General features: G+C 47.3%; 1 protein-coding gene across 1 annotated transcript; it reads left to right on the top strand.

The window, feature by feature from the left end:
- The first annotated feature begins 366 nt into the window (after positions 1–366).
- Tent5c (terminal nucleotidyltransferase 5C) lies at positions 367–23,368 on the top strand. The gene is made up of 2 exons (XM_052731725.1): positions 367–474; positions 18,671–23,368. Exon 2 carries the CDS (start codon positions 18,698–18,700, stop codon positions 19,871–19,873), a length of 1,176 nt encoding a protein of 391 aa, XP_052587685.1. The 5' UTR covers positions 367–474; positions 18,671–18,697; the 3' UTR covers positions 19,874–23,368.
- The last annotated feature ends 985 nt before the right edge of the window (positions 23,369–24,353 follow it).

Raw genomic sequence — 24,353 nt, 5'->3', positions numbered from 1 at the left:
GGCAAAGACCAGGAGTCGCAGGGAGGAGCGGAGGGGACAGAGGGAAAAGTGTCCCATCAACACCTAAGTTGGTGGCGACACCGCCCCTCTCTTATTGCGCCTGCGCAACGCTGCCTCCGGGCAACCCCGCCCCTTCGCGCCTCCGGAGGTTTACTTGTCTCTCGGCAACCATTGACCCGGGGAGCCAATCAGAGGGCGGCGTTCGCCCGGCCCCCGCCGTTAGCGCCGGGCGCAAGGATCCCGCGGGGCCGCGGCCGGCGCGCCCCGCCCTGGCTCCCCCGGGAGGCCGGCCGCGGGGCGGGGGCAGGGGCGGGGAGGCGCGGGGGAGTGGTCAGGCCGGTTAAGATCGGAGGGGGCGGCGGCGGGACCGCTCACTCGCGGCAGCTGTCTAGGGGCCGTAGTCACCGCGCCGCTCCTGCTGGGGGCTGCCCACGCCAACCACCTGCCTCTGTCGCCGCCTCTTCCAGCGCCCAGGTGAGTCCGTGCTCCCCTCCTCCTCAGGTGTGAGGATGCTGCTGAGGTCCCGCGGGGAGCCCAGCACTCACGCTCCGGGGTCCGTCCCAGCAGAGCCTGGTGGGGTGGCCCGGAGATGGAGGGGGAGATACCGGCAGGTGTCAGGACCCGCACGGATCCCGCGTCCCTGGCTCAGGCTACCACCGTGAAGGAGCGCAAACTTTTCGGATACTGTGGCTGGGATTTGGCAAACTTTGGGCGAGCTCCTGGATGGCCCGGAGACAGGAGAGTGGGTGGTGATCACCTCCTGCTCTTTCCTTGCCCCTGCCAGTAGGTTGTCTGGCTCTGCGCTGCGCCCCTGTGGCGCGCACACAGAGTCCGGAACCCGGACGATTTTGAACCCCGCGGTTTCGGCGGCGTAGATGGAGACGCAGCGGTCCGGGGTTAGAGCCTGGCAGGCGAGGGGAGGGCAGCTTCCTGGGCTCGGTGCCCAGGATGGCGGCCGAGATCCTTCTTTCTTCGGGGACTGTGGACATCGCGCGCGGCCAAGAAGCTGCGCGTCTCTCGGAAACTTCTCGAGAATATGGCAACTGAGAAAACCCTGGTTCCTCCCCTTTGGGGATCGAAAGTTGCCTACCGCGTGGGCTGAAAGCCATGCAGTTAGTGACTCTGATAGTGGTGCTGTTGGTGACTTAGAGGCGCTGCTGTCCCTTAGCGTCGCGGTCACGGGACCCCTTTAGTGCGATCCGCGAAGAGGGTGGGAAGGACATCGGAGGGAGTTGAGGGACCTACAGTGCCAGCTGGTAGCCCTTAGACCCAAGTTCTGACTGTTGGCGAGCGGGGCGGGCGACCTCAAAGTCACGGAGGGTTGGTGAGGAAATGCCTGTTTGGTTTTTCCAAAACGTAGAACTTCCACCTGAGCCGACTATCAGACCTGGGTGGTCTTGGCCCCTTTCTCCCCTCTCCCCCTTTAAATATGCAGAAACCCTTCTGCGGGGGCCGTGACTAATTCCTAGTCTTAAGCCCCTCCCCACCCCAATTTGAGGATAAAGTGCTTACAACGAAAGACTTAATAGACTCAACAGGTTTGTAAAGAACAGCTAAATATGTAACCGTTTGAACTGTGACGAGTTTGGTAGTCTGGAAGTAAGGTTAAGATGGTTAGATCCTCCTAAATTAGGCTTCAAGCTGCCCCTTCTACCCTGGGAAGGAGGGTGAGGGTAGCCATTGCTGGCTACAACAACTTCCAGGGTAATTTGCTTGGCAAGGCAGTGAGTGAGCCAGAAAGCTTGCCAGGCAGTCAAGAGGGTGGTAGGAGACCTTACCAAGAATTCTACTATGCTGGAAGTCAGGTGAGGTGTGATCCTCCCCCCATTTTACCCTGTAGTTGAAGGGTGTGGGCTGGGGGCTAAAGAAGGTTGACCTTCCTCTCTCTGCTGCATCTGGACCTACAGTGGCTTCTTTCCTTTGCAAGTCTTGTTTGTGGAGATGGAGAGCTTAGTATCCTTAATCAGGTAGCTGAAACCTTGTTTCTGAAGGGACACCTTAGTTTTGGAGTACACAGATGTGAGTTAGGAGTTTTTAGAAAGAAGATTTTGATATTTTGGAATAATCGTCCCAGTATCTGCACAGGATGTCCCTTACTGTCATTAAAATTGCGGAGGGGGGGGTGCTCGGCTTTCACTAGACAGTCACCAAAAGAAAGATCCTTACTTTGGTGAGTAACTTTAGTGTGTGCCCCTAGAACAAACAGGCACACTCTTTAGTGTGAGTTCCTCCCATAATACCTACCTTGTAGCTAGAGATTCAGTTTGTGAACTCTGTTGGTCAGAGTGAGAATGGAGTGCCAAGGGCTCACTCTTCAGCCCTCCTGCCAATATAGTTACCAAGCTTTCAGCGGGACTTCCAGCCTCCCGGACCCCCCACCCCATCTCCCAGTCAGGCACACACTTAGCCTGCGTCCCCCACTGCTCAAGGCCAGGCAGATTATATGTGCCTTGCACTGCCCACCAGACCGTCAAGTGGCAGCTCAGTGGTGAAGGTGATGTGAAAGCGGGCCGTTGTGCCCTGTTGTGCGATTCGCTAGGCTCAGCTGTTACAGAATTGGAAAACAGCACTGAATGTTTTCTTCCTTCCTTTCCAGCTCCATCCACTAGGTAGTCTTTGTCTTCATCTTTCTTCTTTGCTGTGCCCTCCCAGAGTCAGCCAATGAGGAACGGCAGCCTGGGTTAGATTGTTTTTGTTTTGTTTTTTCTATTACTGAGAAAAGCTGTAGGAGTGTGTGTTATAAGAGTTAAGCTGGTGTTTGGGAGTTTCTTATCTCCTTCCTGAACACACAACTTGTTTTCTCTCTCTCTCTCTCTCTCTCTCTCTCTCTCTCTCTCTCTCTCTCTCTCTCTCTCTCTGAGGTGTTTCTGGACTAAGGCTGATCTGTTGTTCTCTCTCATTATTGAAGAAACGGGGAAATATGGAAAGGTACCCGCCACCATCTTGGTGTTTTGACTGTAGCCGATGAAGTTGTATTATGATGACCCCAACTCCTCCATAGTTAAAGAAGTGCTCGTGAGTTGAATGCTACTTGAGACAACAATAAAGCTGATCTCTTAATCTCTCGGACCTAAGGTTTCTCCCACTTTTTTAACCTTTTGATCAGATGCCTTCCTTGTAAGGAAGCTTTTATTTAGAATTTAAATGGTTATAGAAAGCATCTTTACATAACTCAACTTTGTAAGGGAATCCTGTGAACTGTTTCAAATTACTATTCTGTACAGCTGGCCCTTGTAGCTTGTTCTTGAAGTGCTTGCAGAACTTTTTGGAACAACAGGAAAAAAAAAAACTTAATACGAAGAAGTAATTACTGACATGAAGCAGCTCTGTGTGTAAGGATGCTTTCTGGTTTCAGAGCATTTTCCACTGTGGGTCATTAAACTGCGAGGTGCTTATTTCTTGGATAACAGTGGTTGAGTCAGAAAGTGCTTCCTAGGTGGTGGTTGGTGCCAGGTGCTGGGGAGGCCAAGGGAATGGTATGTGAATGGCCTGTGGAAGAGCTTTGGAGGTGAGGCAAGGTAGGCTGCTTCTGTGATGTACTTGAAGAACTTGTCTTTCTCTCAATTGTCTTAACCCTTCCTCGCATGTGGACCCCAGAAAAGTGGGCTTTGTGGTCACTGTAGGGTCCTCATCCTTGCCTAGAGACAGGGTGTATGCTTAGTCTTGCGTGCAGACATGCTCCTATTAAATGAATGCACCTTCTGCTGAGGGCTGCCTGCTGTTCTCTCAGAGAAGGAGGCATGCTTGAAGTGGGCGTTCTCCTGCTGGATCAAGGCACCGGATGGAGCTTTTTGCATCAGAAGCGCCTGGTCTCAAAGGCTGGATGGTTTCTGGGTCGTCTTTTCAGTGAAGCCTTAGCAGTGTAGGCTTGGAGCTGAGGAGCAAGCCGTAAGTGCAAACTGATCAACAGCTGCGGCTCCTAAGCCTGGCCAGCCCCTAGCCCCACCCCCTGGGCTCTTCCACCCGACGGTCCTCCCGGCCACCGCCAGGTTCTCTCAGCCCCAGCTCGCTCACTCAGCCTTTCTCTCTCCCGTTCACTCAGCTGCTGGCTCTGCTGACTCGTTCTTTTTTTTTTTTTTTTTTTTTCCCTGCTGTCATCACTGACCTGGTTTAGGGGACTGTAGACAGGAGCTGAATGAGAGTAACAGCAGATCTCCCTGTCTCTGGCCAGTGCTCAGTCCCGTGTGCCTTGGAGCACTCGAGTAAATCCCCAGGAACTGCCCATCCCTAAGATCTCTACACTCCTCTAAGATAGCTATTTCCTGATGCTTTCCTTGCTGTTCCATGAGCATGTTGGTTGTCCCTAATTGTCCTACCTTGCCTTACAAAATTCAGTTAGATACTTGGGGGAAAACTTGAACAGAACCCATCCCTCCACTGAACTTTATTTTAGTAGGTCTTTGGGACCTCTGCAGGCTCTGACAGATCTTCTCTCCTCTGAGGGCCGCCTTAGCCCACATCTCTCTGCTCCAGTATGATATAGTTTTCATTTGCATATTTTCTTGTTTCCAAAATTTTAATATAGAACTAAAGGGCAAAAAAAAAAAAAGTCCCTCATTGTCTCTACATCCAGTCCCTATTTAAAAAAAAAAAAAAATGTTTGAAGAAAATTATGTGCCGGGCGGTGGTGGCTCATGCCTTTAATCCCAGCACTCAGGAGGCAGAGACAGGCGGATCTCTGTGAGTTGGAGTTCCAGGAAAGGCGCAAAGCTACACAGAGAAACCCTGTCTCGAAAAACCCAAAAAAAGAAAATTATGCATGGATCATGAACCATCCCCTTATCTCATCCAGTCTCCCTTAGCTTCTGTCCATACTTGGCCTCATAGGATAAGGCTGGCTATCTTCTACCTGGCCTGCCTGCCTGCCTGCCTGCCCCTGCCCCTCCATGCACTGTGGTGATCCTTGTCCCTGCTTTTCATAGTTAGAGTCGGGCATCAGCACCCTGCAGCTGCCTGAGGCTATTGTGTGGAATATGCAGAAGAAAGAGTAGGGTCGAGACACAGGGGTGTTTGCTCTGGGCTGCTCCCCTAGGATTCGGCACTGCTGCTATGTCCCATTCCAGACTGTTGTAGACTTTATGCTTGCTTCTTTGCCTCGTAGGCTGTCTTTCACTGGGGGGGTACCTGGGCACGGATCCTGGCACACCTTTACTACCCCAGGCTTCCGTTCTCCATTGTTATCCACAGCAGACAGAGTCATTGCTGTCCCGTAGACACACGGGAACAAAAGCCTGGTAAAATTCGTTCAAACAATAGATCTATTTATCTATTTAACTCAGTATGCCAAGTAATCAGCGCAAAGACATATAAAAGAGATACTTTATATTCTTCCTTAAAATCAAGTCCCTGAAGTCTATTGTGTATTTTGTATACACTATGCGCTTCTGTTTGGACACTCTAACTTTCAAGTGCTCAAGAGCTCCACGACTCAGGGCTGCTGTATTGGGTAGTGCAGGTCTGGACCATGTGCAAACATGTTTTCCTCTCAAATCCTGATTCTATGTGTGTGAGAAGCAATAGCGAGCCGACCAAAGCCATTGAAGAGTGTGTACAAGCCACAGAGCTCTGTGTGGGCAGGGGCCTCTGTCTCCTGCCCTCTGATCACAGAGTCCTAGCAGAGTGCTTCCACAGGGGTATCTGAACAAATGAGCAGCCATCACACTGTCCTACCAAGGCAGACTTGACGCCGACCCCCCAGGCTGTCTGATTCCCTCTTATTCTAAGACTTTTTCTTAGAGAATAGCTGGAAGAATTGAAGATGAAATCTGAGATTGGCAGGGGACTAGGGCTGAATTTTATTTAGTAGTTAAAATTTGCCGACAATTTATCCTTAAGGAAAACTTACCAATGATTAAAAATTTGAACAAACATGCGAGAGGAGTGAGCTTTCCAGGCAAAGATGTTTGAGAGATCTCTGGGGACAATCTGTGGGCAGCCATGCTGGTGACCTCGAGTCCTGGCTCACTCGACTCTACACTGGTAGGACACCACCTCTTAGAAAGTTGGTACAGAGCCGGGTGGTGGTGGCACACGCCTTTAATCCCAGCACTCAGGAGGCAGAGGCAGGCAGATCTCTGAGTTTGAGGCCAGCCTGGTCTACAGAGCGAAATCTAGGACAGGCTCTGAAGCTACACAGAGAAACCCTGTCTCGAAAAACAAAACAAAACAAAAAAACGTTGGTACAGAAGTATTGTGCTGTGGTTTTGTTTCTTCACACAATGCACACCCCACAATGTATGTAAGTTTAGCATGTTTCTCTCTGCTTGTTCCTATGCCTGCTACCCAGAGGTCCGCCACCTGCTCGGTTAATACCTTTAACCTGGCTGGTTGGTATGGGACGTTCTCATCAGCACTGAAACTGAGGCTAGCTCACACTTAGACATTTGTGAATGGGGTGTGTATACATGTCTTACCCAGATAAGTGCTGCCTTTGAGGGCTAAGCGTTGCTGGTCCTTCTCCTGATAAGACCCACGGGTTCTGCTAGTGACTAGCAGGACTTGTAGCCACTTTTAACTAACTGAATCTTTGTTTTGGGGCGGCTGATGACTTTCCTAAGCTCTGAGCTGGAGGGCTAGATGGTGGTACAGCCTTTGAAATAAACCCGAGGATTATGACTTGGTCCTCCTTAGAGTAAGCAGTCTCCTCTCTGGGAGCCTTGTTTTTCTCAGTCCAGTCCACCTCTAAGACAAAAAGGTTGGGCTCTATTTGGAGAGCTCTTCATGTGAGTTGAGACTGGTAATGTCTCTGATTTAGCAATGCATGGTATAGCTGTTCCTATTTCTAGTTCAGTTTATGTAGATGGCGCTTCATGTTGACACCTTGGGGGTGGGGGTGGGGGGGAGGAAAACCTCAGATACTTTGTGTCTCGCTGCCAACAGACAGTGTCTGCATTCTGACATTGTTAATATTTACATTTGCAGTGACTTCGGGGTAGTCTGTTGAGCTCACATTTGCACTCCCCGGCCATGCCTATTGGAATATCTGCCCCCAGTGTTTTGATTCTCCTCTGTGCTTCCCTAGCCCCAGCGTGACTTCTTCCAGCAGCGTTATCTCTCCACCCACACATGCTTAGGCATCCTATTTTGAAAGGTGGGGAGTAGTTTTCTGCTTGGAGTCATGTTCAGGTAGTGTCTGGACGTGACCCAGTTACTGATAACCACTGGGTGTTGTGGCATCTGTAGGGAGTGAGAATGTGAAGATCCCCCCACACTCTAGAAGCTTGGTGCACAGCAAGGCAGCCCTTGCTCCCATTCTGTGCCTTGGGCCTCTGCTGTGGGAATCCGACCAAACTTTTTACTTTGGTAGACATCAGTGTGAAATGGCTACTGATAACCCTGGGAAAACAGAAAATGTAGTAGAACGGCAAGTGAGAAAAAGCCATCTGTGATGTCTGGTGTCACACTGACTTAGAAGTGTTTTCTGGCCAGGGACAGCTATTATTGTGAGCTGAGGTACAATGGCCTATGGGCATTTGGGTGGGTTAATTGTAAATGGGGCTGTATTAATGGTGTGTGGGTGTGAAAACTACCTGACATGTGCACTCTAAGGAAGGGTTTGTTTTGGCTCACAGCTTTAAGGTACAATCATCATGGCAGGGAGGGTGCAGTAGTGGGAGCATGAGGCAGCTGGTCACATTCAGTTTGCTTTCTCTCTAAAGAGAAATGCTGCCAGCATTTGCCATGGATCTTTTCCCACCTCAGTTAAACCTTCCTAGAAGGGCTCCCCCAAACATGCCCAGAGATGTTTCACCGATGACTCCGAATCCATCAAGTTGACAATGGAGAGTGACTGTATCATAAGGGTATCTTGGGAGAAAGTTAGTGTAGCGTATACTTTATTGCCCTAAAAAGAAAAAAAAAAAAAAAAGAAAGGAAAGAAAAAAAGCATTAGTTTATCTGATCCTGTTGCTTTGGGCTATTTCATCTAGACTATTCTAGGGTTTTCCTGTACAGCCCTGGCTGTCCTGGAACTCCCTCTGTAGACCAGGCTGGCCTTGAACTCATAGAGATCGGCCTGCCTCTTCCTCTCAAGTGCTGGGATTAAAGGCGTGGACTGCCACCACCGCCCAGCTGGATGTAATTTCTTAGAAAGTTCAAGGCTGTGAAGGAGCCTCCAGAGTATGATGCCTCCCTATTGGGAGCCCAGGCTGTGGTGAGGGACTGGAAGCCAAGAGACTAAGGGCTTTTCCAATGCTGCCCTAGGCCCTAGATAACTCCTGGCCTTTGTAATTCCAGGAATGCAAGGAGCGGGGAAGGACATCTCTGTAGAAGGCCAAATCTACTTCAGCCCTGCTTTTCTTCCTCACTCCTTAGCCACTGGCTGTAGATGTTCATGGTCATTCAAAGTACACAGCTCAAGGGATGTAGCTCAGCAGCTGAGCACTCAGCCTAGTGGACACAAATCCTTACTTTCCTAAGTGCACGCGTGCACGCACACACACACACACACACACACACACACACACACACACACACACACACACACGATCTGGCTCTCTTCTCTCAGGTGAAAGACTCTTCGGTCAAACAGTATGGGTGCCTGGGAAGTGACAGATGCCTTGTCTGAGGTTGGGCCCTTGTGGTCTGTTCTAGGTGACTTCTGTTTTCAGTTATGTCCGAGGCTAGCCCTTGAGGGTCTGTTAACTATTTGCCCCCTCAGAGAAGGTCTCTTTGGTTCTGTTGCTTTATCGTGGACCAACACTTCTGATCTCCGAGTCATCAAAGTACAACCTAGTAACAGTTTATTCTGTGAGTCTCCTTCCTGTGGCTCTCGGAACAGCTAGCTCTTCAAGTTTCCTCCCACCCTGTACTACACCTCCGCTACCCACCTGCAAGGAACAGGAAACTTCTTTGGCCACATTTCTGCCATGTACCAGCAACGTGTCCTTGGACAGTTTAGCATATGCATATCCGCTTGGTTTCCCAGTGTACTCCCCAGAAATAAGGAGAAATGACATTTCCTTTATAGGGATTTCAAAGACTCTTTAAATGTTTATTTAGTGTACAGTGTACATGTGGAGATCAGTGGGCGACTTGTGGGGGGTCGGTTTTCTTCCACCACGCGGGTCCTAGGTCATCGGGCTTGGGGCAAGGGCCTTTTCCTGCTGAGCCATCTTCTAGCCCTATACTGCTTCTGTAGAAACCAGGGGGTCAGGTGTAGTTAGAGCCTGACATCACTGTCTTGCTGCCTACCTGGGAGGTGGCAAAATTTCCTGGCTGAATGTCCAGATGCATTTCCTGTCCTCTGGCCACAGCGGTGGTGGCGACTTTACTGTTATGCAAAGCCCCCCCCCCACCCCCACCCCTGCCCCGAGAGACTCTGTCAGCCCTTGCCTAGCTGGAGCGTGTGCCCAATGGGTAAAACTTACCCATTGGGAAAAGGATGTGGGGAGAACTGGAGGTTTGTTTGGGAACAACAGGTGTGCAGCCCCTTCTTGTCTGGGACTTCCCAGACATGGTGGCCCATAAGTGATTTGCAGGGTCTCTCTAAAAGCCACCTCTAAGCCACTTTGGAGTCCTTTGGTTCTAAAGCCTGCACAAAAGCGGGCAGTAAAGGGTGACTCACTCAAGCTGGAGACAGTGCCAGGGTGAGGAGCCACGGTCAGGGTCAGCAGAAGGCAGCTTGCCCCCGCCTCCCCTCTTTTCTTGGCTGGCACCAATGAATCTTTGTTTTAGAAATGCTTGCCTGAGTAGCAGTAAGGAGCGCTTATGTAGTGCACTTGTGGCCCCCTGTGACCCGTGTTCTCTGGCGCCCCCCAACCTCCTGCCCACCAAGGCCCCGTTGGGCCTGAGGGAGGAGTCAACAGTTCCAGGAATTAGGACCGAGGCCCCAGGGATGAGTTCCTGTGCTCTTTTATGAGCCACACTGTTTAAATTGGGGATGCGGGAAGTTTGACTTAGGAGGGGTTAGATGGGAAGGGATCATCGTGGCGGCTTCTTCTGTGTGTTTTTGTTTCCTTTGCTTTTGCTCATGCCTGCCACCCCTGGGCTGTATGGTGAATAAGGATTAAGCCTGACCTCTGGTTTTCCCTCACTTGGTTCACTGAGGTGAGAGGCAGCGTGGGGTAGGTATGGTGATTTTATTTTCAGTCATTTTTACCTCTGCTTAAATCCTTTCTTATACATGGGGGAGTAGTTAGTGTAGAAGACATAAGAAAGGACCTCCCCCGACGCCCACCCCCACCCCCCACTGGGGGTGTCTTTGTCCCTCAGTTCTTGCCCATGGCTGCCTGTTAACCTGACCTGAAAGGATTTATTAGGAAAGTGCACTTTTTTTTTTTTTTTTAAAGATAGCATCCAGGAACAGGAACAGGGCGTTTTGCCACCAAGAGAATGTTTATAGGCGATGGTGCTTCTTTCCATTCTTAAACCTACAATAGACTCAGAAGAGGATGTTGCTCAGTTCCCTCTGGAATGAGTGATGGGCTCCAGGAGGGGAGCTTCAGTTCTAGACTCAGTTTCCCTGATGCCTTCTAGACAATCACTTTTACAACTTGAATGTTCAATCTTGCAGGCCTGGAGATCCCTTCCTTGACTTCACAGAGGCCCGTCTCTCTCCGTGCAAAAACTCTGGGGGCTGGGGGGCACTTTCCATGCCTAATGTCAGGTACCGAAAAGGACTCAATGTTAATCTTCAGACTTTCATGCCAGTGCCCTCAATGTCCTTAGTACCCTTATCCCCATCTCGGACATCTGCCTCCCCTGCACGCCCACCTGAGCTCATTCATGCCTCCACAGGCTGTGCCAGAAACCTCAGTAGGCTGTGAGCGGGAATCCAAATGCTTTTCTTTTCCCCATCACTGCTCATCCCCCTTGTGTAGCTCTGCCCTGGGGCAGTGAGGTGCATCTACCCCGACCTCAGGGAGCTTAGGCTAGCCCTTTGGCATAGGTTATCTCCTCCATGCCTGCTGCCATCTCTGCAGACTGTTTTCTCTCCGTGTGTATTTTCTTCTTTGCTGCGGCAGCCCAGGAATCCAGGCGTCCCTAAAATAAATAATTGTTCACCAGCAATCAAGCCATCAAAAAGATTAAATATTGGGGGATGGAGAGATGGCTCAGTGGTTAAGAGCACTGGCTGTTCTTCCAGAGGATATGGATTTGAGGCCCAACACCCACCCACACGGCAGCTCAAAACCATCTGTGGCTCCGGTTCCAGGGGATTCAAGCATTCTGCTGGCCTCCTTGGGCACTGCACACATAGTGGTGTGCAGACATACATGCAGGCCAAACACCTGCACACGTGAAATAAAAATGATAAAAATGTTGTTTAAAAACAAACACTGTGAATGGAGTAGGTATTTGGCCTTCCACGCTTATAGAAGTGCCTGGATTTTCGAACCGATGACCAGTTCTGTGCCCACCTTTGCCGGCTTCCCCTTTGTTGGATCTGCTTCTCAAACATGGCTTTGAATTTACTGGACTTAAGTTCATTTTTTTTCCCCTAGCCACTATTGTGTTAATTCTGCTAACTAGAATTTGCCTTTAACCAGGGCCTCTCATGAGCTGAGCATGTTTGATTCATGTGATTCTTTTATATGGAGGTTACATAAGTGTTGATTTAAAAGCAGTTAATTAAAACTGAAACTGTTGAACTAAGGTCTGGTGTGTTATCTAAGCACCCAGGGCTGTAAATTGAGTTTATTCTTGTAAATCCAATGTTGAAGTAATGTAGGAATGTCCTGTTGATATTTGAAATCATCTGGATTTCAATAATAGTTACAAGAATCTTTATACATTATATTTAGAAATTTATTCATTTTTAATTATGTGTGTATGTATGTGTGTATGGATCTGTGCATGTGAGTGCAGGTACTCTGAGAAGCCAGAAGAGGGAGTTAGATCCCCTAGAGCTTGACTTACAGATGGTTGTGAGCCACTCAACATGGGAGCTAGTATCCAGACTCAAGTCCCCCCTTGCAAAAGCACTACACACTCAACCACTAACCCATCTCTCCAAATCCACCACCACCACCCCCCCACTGCCAAATATCTCATTAATTTATACTTTTCTAATGAGCTAAGAATTTCATAGGTAAATTTATAGATGCATTTGGGTCAACTCAGCTTCATCACAACTAAGTTATGGTAAATTGGGGGAGTTAGAGATCATACTATAGATGTGACATATGTAACATGTCCCATAGTGTGCTTCCTGAAGTTTACCTCACTATTCATGTTTATATCCAAAGAAATTGGAATGGAAGATGCCAGCGTAAGACTATCGAATTCCTGAAAATGTACATACTGTCTTTAAAAAAAAGTTCTTGCAGCTGTAGCCAATCATCTGCTGTGGATATTGCTCTGTATAAATAAAATGCTGATTGGCCAGTAGCCAGGCGGGAAGTAGAGGTGGGACAAGCAGAGAAGAGAATTCTGGGAACAGGAAGGCTGAGTCAGGAGACACTGCCAGCCGCCACCATGAGTACCAACATGTAAGATACTGGTAAGCCATGAGCCATATGGCAAAGTATAGATGAATAGAAATGGGTTAATTTAAGATAGAAGAACAGCTAGCTAGAAGCCTAAGTCATTAGGTCAAACAGTTTAAATAATATAAGAGTCTGTGTTTATTTTATAAATGGGCTGCGGAACTGCCGGGGCTTGACGGGAGCTGGAGAGAAAAAACTCCAGCTACAATCATCAGCAAGAGGGCATAGCAAGGACAGCTTTGATAGGTTTGAGGTGAGAAGTAGCTTGGGAAACAGTGGAAAAGTGTTTTGATACCGAACATCGAGTGGATGGGGTGAGATGAACAGGCCTGTTATTTTGAGTTTTTCTTTTAACACAAATAACGAATGTCTTTTTATTTTTAAAGTATGTTAGGTGGAAACTTGACAAAAGGCCTTCTAGAGGGAAATCATCCTCTTCCCTTCATCTCATGCAGAGGTCAACATTTAAAGCGTGGAGGGAATGCTTCCAAATAGATTTGATTTATTTGGTGCATAGATATGGGAGTGAGGCAGGGAAGAGAACTGAAGAAATTAAACACCATGGAGCAAGTGAGTAGAATTCTTTTGGTTTTTTGAGACAGGGTTTCTCTGTGTAGCTTTGCGCCTTTTCCTGGATCTCGCTCTGTAGACCAGGCTGGCCTCGAACTCACAAAGATCCACCTGCCTCTGCCTCCTGAGTGCTGGGATTAAAGGCGTGCGCCACCACCGCCCGGCTAGTAGAATTCTTATAAGTGAAAGATCTTAGAATGTGGTTCATGAGATTTTTAATTTTTATCAGTGAGTACTTCCAATTCCAAAGGGTACAAAATGCATTCTTTTCCACACCCACGCCAAACTGAAGATATGGCACTCAATATAGACGTGTGTACTTATTTAGGCATAAAGTTTTGCATGCACAGTTTTGCACTTTTCCATTCATAAGTCATGAGCACTTACATTCTTTGGTTTTTTGTTTTTGTTTTTGTTTTTCGAGACAGGGTTTCTCTGTGTAGCTTTGGAGCCTGTCCTGGAACTCACTCTGTATAGCCCAGGCTGGCCTTGAACTCACAGAGATCTGCCTACCTCTGCCTCCTGAGTGCTGGGATTAAAGGTGTATGCCACCACCGCCTGGCGAGCGCTTACATTCTTACACACAGAGCAGGCACCCTCCTTTTGAACAACTGCACACTTCTGTGCATAGCTGTATACACACATGAAATCACATGCGGATGTGATGTGTGCTCTCAGCTTTTTTGACTACCCCCCCAGTGACTGTCTCTGTGCACACTTGGCAGCTGTACTTTAATTCAGAGGAGATTGGGTAGACGTAGAGTGACCACATCAAAGGATAATGGAACTTAAGTTCAGCGCCTCACCTAGTTCCTCAAAGGGCCCAACGGCTGTGCACGAGAGGTGTCTGCTGTCCCACACAGGAGCTGAGCTTTGCTGTCTGCTGTGGTGGGCAGAAACCAGGCACTGGGATTTTAGTTGCCCACCCTCTGAGTGAGGTTGAGTGTTTTGTGTCTGAGCCACTGTTTATAATCTTTTCCCCTTCTCTTTTGAGGCCTTGCATTTATGACTTCTTACTTATTAAGGACATGAATACTTTGCCCAAAATTACAAGTGTTTTCTTATGTTTGCCTTCTGAATGTTTTGTACCATGTAAACAGTTTAAATTTTTTTTTTTTATTTTGGTTTTTCAAGACAGGGTTTCTCTGTGTAGCTTTGGAGTCTGTCCTGGAACTCGCTTGGTAGACCAGGCTGGCCTCGAACTCATAGAGATCCACCTGCCTCTGCCTCCTGAGTGCTGGGATTAAAAGCATGCATCACCACTGCCTGGCTGTGAACAGTTTAAATTTTATGTAGCCAAACCTGTCTGGTTTTGTGACTGGTTTTCTGTGGTCCAAGAAGGCTTAAAGGCTTACCTACTGTGTGTACTTGTATAGATTGGTGAAGTTATTAAGGCCACTCCATGTAGTTAAAAGGGAGGTTTATTTAGTGGCATAATTTACAAATGAAGGGATAGGTAGGTTGCGGGTTCTGGGAAAGACGCAGCGTAGTCCGGCGGTGTTCTCTGGAGAACTCTGCTCCGTCTACCTCCAGCATCCAGGGTCCAGGAACCAAGAGAAGCAGCACATCTGGATCTCGGGTCTTCAGGGTCCTCTCTTGGCCCTGCCTTGTAGGCGTGACAGTTACCGAAGCCTCAATGGGGGTTGGAACTTCCAGATCAAAGCTGGAATGGCTCCCCACTACAGTATAGAAATTCTGGGTTTTCTTTAGTTACTCCTAGAGTTCTTTCAGTCCTGACTCAACCAACTAGATCAGTGTTTCTCAACCTTTGGGTCATGACAGCTTTTGGGGGTTGAATGATCCTTTCACAGGGGTCACCTAAGACCATCAGAAAACAGACATTTACATCATGATTCATAACGGTAACAAAATTACAGTTATGAAGTAGCAACAAAAATAATTTTATGGTTGGGGGTCATCACAATATGAGGAACTGTATTAAAGGCTTGCATCCTTAGGAGGGTTGAGGATCATTGGACTATATCTTAGTCTTTAGTCCCTGCCCTATCCAACTAGATCTTACGTTAGCAGGAGATACAGAGCCAGCTTTTAAAAATATATAAATTAAGCATTCAGATGTTTGTTTATTTTTTCTCAGCACTATTTGTTTTTATTTATGGGTTGGCTTTTGTTTGTTGTTTGAGTCAGGGTCTGTTTAGCCCAGGCTAAACTTAAAATCCTCCTGCCTCAGCCTCTTAAGTGCTAGGAGTCTAGGCATGAGCCCCTATGTGTAATTTCACTTCCTATTTTGAGATGCTTCCTTCTTTGTAATAAATCTTCATATGTATTTGATTTACATATTTAGAAAATTCTGACCCGACAATTTGTCCTTCTGTGCTGATAGTACAGTTCCTATGTTCACGGCTCTCTCCTCTCTCTTAACGGCTGGTATGCCTCCCTGCCGCTTTCAGAACGTTTTCGGACTATCTCTGTGGCCCTCCTCTCGCGCGAACCTTACAGATACTCAGTCTAAAATAGGTTATAACTTTGAATCTGCTGCCAATTTAAAAGTGCATGAAAGTCTTCACACATACTTCTTAGCCCAAAGGAAAGAGTTATGACTCTTAGATTCTCTGTGGTCCCCAGATGGCCCTTCTGTCATGTTCTAGAACAGTTCTGACTTTAGCCCTACATCATTTTTTTGTTTTGTTTTGTTTTTCAAGACAGGGTTTCTCTGTGTAGCTTTGCGCCTTTCCTGGGACTCACTTGGTAGCCCAGGCTGGCCTCGAACTCACAGAGATCCGCCTGGCTCTGCCTCCCGAGTGCTGGGATTAAAGGCATGCGCCACCACCGCCCGGCTCATTTTTTTTTTTTTAAAAGGCTTGAATCAAAGGCCTTTCCTACAGCTATTCTATGCTGGAACATTACTAGGGTTCTTTTTGGAGATTTTCCTACAATTGTTCCTCGCGTCTCATTTACTGACCATATTGGGACTTCTCAGACCTGTGTCACTGGGAAGTGTAGCAGGTGGCAGACAGACAGCATGCCTGACTGAAACCCACTTCGGACTGCAGGCGGCCCAGCTTCTAGCTGTGTCTCAGAACAAGGTGCAGACCATAATACCTTCATGAAAACATTTGAATCTGTTCAGGCGCAAATCTGCTGTGTACTGATCATTAAATTAAAAAAAAAAAAAAAAAAAAGGAAACAAAGACCCACTGAGTATACAGTGAGCAGAGAGAAAAGAGAGCCAGCTGCCCCAGCTCTGGCTTGAAGGCAAATGCCAGCCCCAATAGATGTTAGGTGTGCATCACCATCACAGGCTGTGCTGGCTGTCCATCACCGAGGCGGGTCACGCTCGGATGGTCTGAATAGCTTCGGACTTTTAAAGACTCTTTCATCTTCCCCTTGACATGCTCTTCTATAGCAAGCGGAGGGACACTCAACCCTAGAGCCCACGAGAACCTGCTTTGATCCTGGGGAGGCTGGCCAGTTCCAGCCGAGTGAACTGACAGACCCTGAACTTGTGTGTTACTGTGCTGGCTGGAGAGGCTCCCGTCACCCCCAGATCATTGCCATTTCTAGCCGTGCACTGCTCCTCCCTCTGTTGTTCAGCAACAGCTCACAATGGTTTTGTTATCTTGTGTCCCCTCTCTGTAAGCGATCGCGTCCGTGACTTTCCTTTTGGCCCCCCAGAGGGACAGCCTCTCTCTTGTCTGTATGTTTTATTTGCTTCCTTCCACCAGAGTTGTGTAGACCACACACCTCCTTGGGTTATAGTCTTGTACTGTCAGCGATCTTTGTGATGGGGAACTGTAAAAGCTCATCCCCACACGACTAGTGGTACCCTGGCACTGTTACAGCCACAAATCCCTGGACCAGGGCAGGCTTGAAATCCATGTCGGAGCCCAAGGAGAATGCACTGATGTGTATTAAAAAGCAGCAGCTTCTAAACAATGAAACTGGCCGGGTGAATTTTGTCTGTACAGAGCTTTGCTGGGTGGAAACCGTTGATGGTGAAATTGGGAGCCTGCACCAAGACCCCATGTTTCAGTTCTGTGTCTGCCGAGATGACATCCAATCAGCATGAGGACGTAGGCACTTCATGTTTCTGAGATGCCAATATTTTGCTTTTGTGGATTAGGATTTCCGGTACTCCATCATTTTCATCTCTTTCAAAGTGAGATATACTTCCTTGTTACTAGGTGAAAGTGTAGTTCAGTAGTAGGCACTTGGTTTGCATGCTCATGGCCCAGGGTTCAGTCCCTGGCATACTGCATGTGTACACGCATATACTTATTTGGGAAACTTTGTGGTTCCGGCATGTGAAGTATGAGAACAGCTTTCTTCCCCGTCTTGTATTCAGTTTGAACTTTATTCCCCTTAAGGAGCTTTAAGGAACGCTTTTGCAGAAGGCCTTTGGAAGTTTACCTGCCCTGAGACTCTTCGCATCCTTGCTGAAGGATACTCTCATTGTAAAACTTCTGGTTGACCACAACTGTTGTCTTATAAACAGCTCTGTTCTGTCCCAGATGACATATAGTATTTGTTGTAGGATAGATTAGGCCCATATATGAAAAGGAAGTGGTTGTCTTCCATAGCTGAGATGTAGTCTGTTTGTGGAGCAAATGGAGCAATGTTTTGTGTGTGTGTGTGTGTGTGTGTGTGTGTGTGTGTGTGTGTGTGTGGTAGGATAGATTAGGCCCATATATGAAAAGGAAGTGGTTGTCTTCCATAGCTGAGATGTAGTCTGTTTGTGGAGCAAATGGAGCAATGTTTTGTGTGTGTGTGTGTGTGTGTGTGTGTGTGTGTGTGTGTGTGTGTGTGTGTGTATGGGGTGTGTGTGGTATGGGGTGTGTGTGTGTGTGTGTGTGTGTGTGTGTGTGTGTATGTGGTATGGAGTGTGTGTGTGTGTGTTGCACTAGGTATTAGGATTTAGGTATCCACCAGTTCAAGATGTAGTTAGGGAGCTAAAAACAGAAATAACTTCTATATAAACCAGAGAAAATTAGTAAATCACACAGGTTGTAGCAAGTCTTTATCCAGCCAGCCAGCTCCCAAATAATGACAGAGACTTATTATTAATTATGAAAGCTTGGCCTTAGCTTAGGCTTGTTTTTAACTAGCTCTTACAACTTAAGTTAACCCATATTTTTTTATTAACCTATGTTTTACCTCTATCCCATTCTGTGTGTCCCACTCGTTCCCTGCTGCTCTCATGCCTAGATTCATCTCCTACTTCTTCTCTCCCTGCCCGGAAGTCCCGCCTATATCTCCTGCCTAGCTATTGGCCATTCAGCTCTTTATTAAACCAATCACAGCAATGCATCTTCACACAGTGCACAAATGCCCCACAACAGGAGCTTCTCTTTCTCTGCACCATTATCGGCTCTCTAATGTTGCTTAGGTGGCATGGTTGGTCTGTCTGCTTCTCTTCACACACACAGGCCTACCCCACCCCTCCCTCACACGGGACAAGCACACCACCGGCAGCAAGAGCACCCGCATAAAGCAAAGCAGTGCCATCCTCTGCCCTGCTGTGTGGAATGGAGCTTGTGCATTTGTGGGTGCCGTTCTTGGTGTTTGGTGTGATTCGTGTTCACCACCATGCTGAACAGCAGGCACTGTTGACTTCTATTTTACAGGAAGTTGATACGTTGATGCCTTTGAGCTCCTCTGCTGGCCTTGTCATGCCCACGTGAATCCTAACCCTGTTTCTCACCCCTTTTCAGCTCCCCCTGGCTAGAACATCCCCCAAGATGGCAGAGGAGGGCAGCAGTACCAGGGACTGTGAGTCCCTCAGCGTGCTCAACTGGGACCAGGTTAGCCGGCTGCATGAGGTTCTGACCGAGGTCGTACCCGTCCACGGACGAGGCAACTTTCCAACCTTGGAGATAACCCTTAAGGACATCGTCCAGACTGTTCGCAGCCGGCTGGAGGAGGCAGGCATCAAAGTTCAGGACGTCCGACTGAACGGCTCTGCAGCTGGCCATGTTTTGGTCAAAGACAACGGCTTGGGTTGCAAAGATCTGGATCTCATCTTTCACGTGGCTCTTCCCACGGAGACAGAATTTCAGCTGGTGAGAGATGTAGTTCTGTGTTCCCTTCTGAACTTTCTGCCAGAGGGTGTGAATAAGCTCAAAATCAGCCCTGTCACCCTGAAGGAGGCATATGTGCAGAAGCTGGTGAAGGTTTGCACAGATGCAGACCGCTGGAGCCTGATTTCCCTCTCCAACAAGAACGGGAGGAACGTGGAGCTCAAGTTTGTTGACTCCATCCGGCGTCAGTTTGAGTTCAGTGTGGACTCCTTCCAGATCATTCTAGACTCTTTGCTGTTTTTCTATGACTGCTCCAGTAATCCCATCTCTGAGCACTTCCACCCCACAGTGATCGGGGAGAGTGTGTACGGGGATTTCGAGGAAGCCTTTGACCATCTTCAGAACAGGCTGATCGCCACCAAGAACCCTGAAGAAATCCGAGGCGGGGGTCTTCTTAAGTACAGCAACCTCCTCGTGCGGGACTTCAGGCCCGCGGACCAGGAGGAAATCAAGACTCTAGAGCGTTACATGTGCTCCAGGTTTTTCATCGACTTCCCAGACATCCTGGAACAGCAGAGGAAGCTGGAGACCTACCTTCAAAACCACTTCGCTGAAGAAGAGAGAAGCAAGTACGACTACCTCATGATTCTTCGCAGGGTAGTGAACGAAAGCACCGTGTGCCTTATGGGGCACGAACGCAGGCAGACCCTGAACCTCATCTCTCTCCTGGCCTTGCGAGTGCTGGCAGAGCAAAACATCATCCCCAGTGCCACCAATGTCACCTGTTACTACCAGCCAGCTCCTTATGTCAGCGACGGCAACTTCAACAACTATTACATCGCCCATCCTCCAGTTGCCTACAGCCAGCCTTATCCTACATGGCTGCCCTGTAACTAACCTTGACACCTGAGGGTTTCCACGGTGGGAACCCATTTAGGGCAGGGGCTTTCAGGTAGGAGAGCCTCCTCCTAGATGTAGGTGTTTGGCTTTTAAAGGGGAACTCAGCTCTGACTCTGCTTTTCTTTGTGAACCCATTGGAATAGGTCCACAAGACTATCAGGAGCCAACCCTAAAAGGACCCATATTACAGTGCCACTCTGGAAGATGCAATAGGAAGTGTGACCTCTCTACATCTTTCTAAGATAGTCACTAACTTGTCACTTCCCAGACATTAGCACATGGGATTGGAACTCTACACAGTCTCTGAGATTGGGAGAGTTGGGCAGCATATGAGAAGCGTTAAAGGCACTCTTCTCGACTAAGCAGCCTACAGTCCTCTGCAGGCTCTCGTTCAGGATGCTCAGCAGTTACGTGAAAGCCGTGCTGGTAGTCTCCCATTGTGTCAGTTTTAGTCAGCCCCCAAACTGGTAAACACAAGGGTGCTCTTTGTGACTGAATTTTTCATTCACGGGACTGAGTTGTGTGTGTCTAGTCCCTGTAGCAGAGCTGAGAATTTCATTCATCAATAAACCAAAGCCAATAGCTGGAGACTTGAGATCTGGTTGGAAGTGGTTTATGGTAGATGCTGGGCTGTTTCAAGGAATTATGAGATATTGTGGAGAAAAAAAAAATGACCTTTTCTTGAAATGTAACTTGAAAACAAAATAAAATGTGGAACATAATGTTCAAGTAGAATTGTGGTGGCGGGTGGCGATTGTCAATAGGAAACATGAATGTTTCGTTTTGTTTTTGTTTTTTTTTTTTCTGTAAGGAATTCTTATTGAATGACATGTTTTCCCCCCATTGGCTCTCTGATGACTGACTCTTGTTCGCTCTTCCTGAGATTAAGGGCTGTGTTGTGACTAGAGTCATGGTCATATCTGACATGAGGTTCTTCCCATGTTTTAATTGGAAACCCATTTTTGGACATCAATCCCAGTACGACAGCTATTTTGCTGGAGTACATTGGACCCTCCTTCTCCAATCCCTTCAAAAATAGTGATTGCATTCCCCAAATATTTTTCACAGCAGGAGAATTCAGGAGTTTCAGGAGAAAAGAGTGACCAGTGGACCCACTTTTGAATTTCACTTCCAGTCTCCAAGCTGCAGGGAAGTAGGGGTTTAGTGTCGTCTGGCCTTGTGTGTCCTAGCTACCAGGGCACTTGGAATTTACTCTGCTGTATTTGGGGAAGAGTTGAGTGAGTGAAGAATGACCTTTCTTATTCTGTAGATTTAAGCATTATGTTTATATTCTGCACTTTAGAAGGAAAACAGTGTTAATTGCTGGCCCAAAGCAAGCAGTCCACAGGGAGAGATCCAGGCGACTGTTGCCTTACCTAGTAGGTTCAGATGAGAGATTTCACCTTTTGAAACTTTCTGTGGGGTATTTTAGAATGCATTACTTTAGGCTATCAAGGGGAAAGGCATTCAGTACTGCCAGCAAGCTTTATTTCTAAAGTGATTCCATCAGATCCACGAGCTCAATTTTTACTTTGTCCAGCGACTATAAAAATCCAAAGATCCAAGTGATTGCTTTGTATTTGCTTTATTGAGCTAGTTATCTTCATGCAAAAAGGCCCAGTAAGAAGTAATTGACTGGCCTTTTTCTAGTAATGTGTTTTCAAGTTTCTTCCGGAATGTGCTACATTGGTCCCCTTAACAGCTGATTGACATGCATCTTAACTGGCCTCCATATTAAGTTAGGTCACCAGAAGCCACTTAGTATCACTAGTTTCTACTGCTCTGTGAATCTTAGTTATGTTTGAATTCACTGACTTTTGAGTTCTGTGAGGGGACCCGAGCTGTTTCAGTGTTGGAAGGAAGGTAAAGAAAAGTGAACCCAACTTTGAAAACCATCGGTCATCCATGACCTTAAAATGCTGCCATTGTAGTGCAGTGAGGACACGTTGGCACAGAAATAGATTTGTAGAGTCAGAGCTTTTGAAGTGGGTTGGAGCCTCCCTCAATATAAGCACTTGCTAATAGAAGCAGAAATCAGGTTTGCTTTGACTGAGAAGGCTTGGGGACCAGTGAGGCACTGGAAAAACATCTGGCTTCTTTTTGAAATTCTTTCTGCTTTATATATATATATATGTTTCCAGTCAGGCCATAGTCACCTGAGAATGGAGAGAGAGACAGAAGTTGTAAACCAACGATGTATGATGGCCCTCTTGGTAGTTTCTTTGCCTGTCCAGCTGTTTTGTAGTTTGAGAATTGATGTGTGTTCTAGAACCATCACAGTAAAAAGTTGCGTTGACCAGAGCTCCATATTTAAGACACAACTCCTGGATGGTGGGTGTCCGGACTAGAGGTGTATCTACCTGCTCTGTGAACCTTCTGCCCGACCAGGAACAGGCCAGGGAACCTTTCTATCTGAAACCTGCCTTTTGTGTTGCTCACCTGTGCACCAGACACCCTTACTTGTGAATCCAGTGGCTCCCCTTTGTGTGTGTATGTGTGTGTGTGTGTGTGTGTGTTGGGTAACGTGAAACTTGGCCTTGGCAGAGGGCGCTGAAGTGCAAGTACATACTCTGAGCCTGCTCTCCCAGTCTGCTCTTCAGAGTCAGTAGCAGCTGGGTTGAAAACAGTGCCTTCGCCATTGAGTACACAGATGCACACGTACTTGGTTCTTGGCCTTGAGCTCCAGGCACACCCTCTGCCTTAAATCTTGGCAGGAAGATGCTGCTGCTTGGTCAGTCATTGCATTAAGATGAGACTCTGGTTACTAATGCCTCTAAATCAAATTCCTGGTGACTGCTTGTGGGCTGAGGGAGGCCTGACCTATACCTGGGAGCTGGCAGATGAGTGGAGTTGGGTAGGGAAAATTCTTGTCGTGGTTCTTGACTTTTTTTTTTTGGCTTTCCAGTGTTTTCCCCCTCCTGTTTGACTTAACTTGGAACTCGTGTCATAGTGAGCTGTGTGTGGATCTGTGCTTTGTGGTAATACGGTAATAATCGCCTTGCTAAGCCTACAGTCTGCAGGCCTTCTAGCTGACCTGGTGCTAGCCCCTTCGTGATGGGTTGTGATTTTACCCAGTACTGCTTTTGTTTTGGGAAATGGCACCATTCAGAACCAACTCTGATCTTTCTTCTAGTGCTCTTTCTTGTCCTGGGGTCTTGTTTCAGGACACTGCTAGTCTTAGTTCAAATGTTTTCTCCCAGAGGCCGGATTATAGTTATCCAAGCATGAGGCAGTCCTGATGCTTTCTGGGCATCACTTCCTGTGTGTCTAATGGGGCCCATGCTGGGGATAACCCTTGGAGGTGATTCTATAAATTGAAGTTTTCCTAATTTTCAAAGTTGGATTTACATCATTAATCTGAGAATTTCACAGCTGATTTTGGAATGTAGTCAAATTTAACCAATTGAATCCAGAGGGTAGAGGAAGAGGCTCTTGAAAAGTCCTGGCAACCTATCAGGATGATTTGTGAAGCTCTCTGAGGAAAGAAAATTACTTTTTTTTTTTTTTTTTTTTTTTTTTTTGTGAATTCAAGTGCCTTCATCTTGTTTACCTATCACTTAAAAAAAAACAAAAACAAAAAAAAAACTTTAAGTATAAGTTTAAAGAGTTCTGGAGTTTTGCCTGGGCTATTGAGATTTGGTGCAAATTCTCATGTGTGTTTGCATAGGAAGGTGAGGTGACCACCCACTAAAGAGGAAGGAGCCAATTAACATCATTCGTGGTCTTTACAAAAGAGAATCCAGCTGCCTGGCCTTTTGGTGTGTGTGAGTGAAAACTTGATTTTCCGGAAGCATCTATTTATTTCCAAATTAATGTGGATAAAAATAAAAGTGCCCATTGGACTACATCGGAAGCTCTTATTTCTGTCCTTGCACAGGCTTGAAGCGTTCCTTAGCAGTGCCTAGAAGCACGGGCTTCCTCCTTGGTACTGGTCACTCGCCTTCTTACTTGATGCCGATGAGATTTCTTATCAGTGCAAATGTATTAGAACTTGATGAAATAAAGCTTTGAGTTTGAGAAATAAAGGTATATTTAAAAGTGTAAAAAAAAAACCCAACTTGTCAGTCATGATCCTTGCTTTTTTTTTTTGTCTTTGGTGGTAAACTTTAGGTTTTAGGAAACATGGGGATGAAGAATCTGTCACCACTGTCAACTTTGGCAGCACCATGATAGGTGCTGTGGGGGGTGTGGTTACCCAGAAGGCCCTAAATCCCTTTTCCAAGGTACCTGGCTAACTTCGGCTGATTTTGTTGCAGACCTCAAGCCCAGTGACTCATTCCTCCTGTAAGTCATGTCTTTGCTTACTTGTTTTAATGCAAATGTGGATTGAACCTGCAGTCTCAGGCATGCCAGGCAAGCATCTACCTATGATCTGTATCCCCAACCTCACAGTGTTTTCCATTAATATGGCTTCCCGCACACCTGATTTTATCTAGTGGCCATGGCTCCATGACCATTTCAGTAAGAGACCCCAACT

The sequence above is a fragment of the Peromyscus californicus genome, unplaced genomic scaffold (assembly GCF_007827085.1).
Source record: "Peromyscus californicus insignis strain IS unplaced genomic scaffold, ASM782708v3 Scaffold_9__1_contigs__length_137607984, whole genome shotgun sequence".
Lineage (NCBI taxonomy): Eukaryota > Metazoa > Chordata > Mammalia > Rodentia > Cricetidae > Peromyscus > Peromyscus californicus.
Note: the sequence above shows the minus strand (reverse complement) of the source record. Positions and strands in the feature narration are given on the sequence as shown.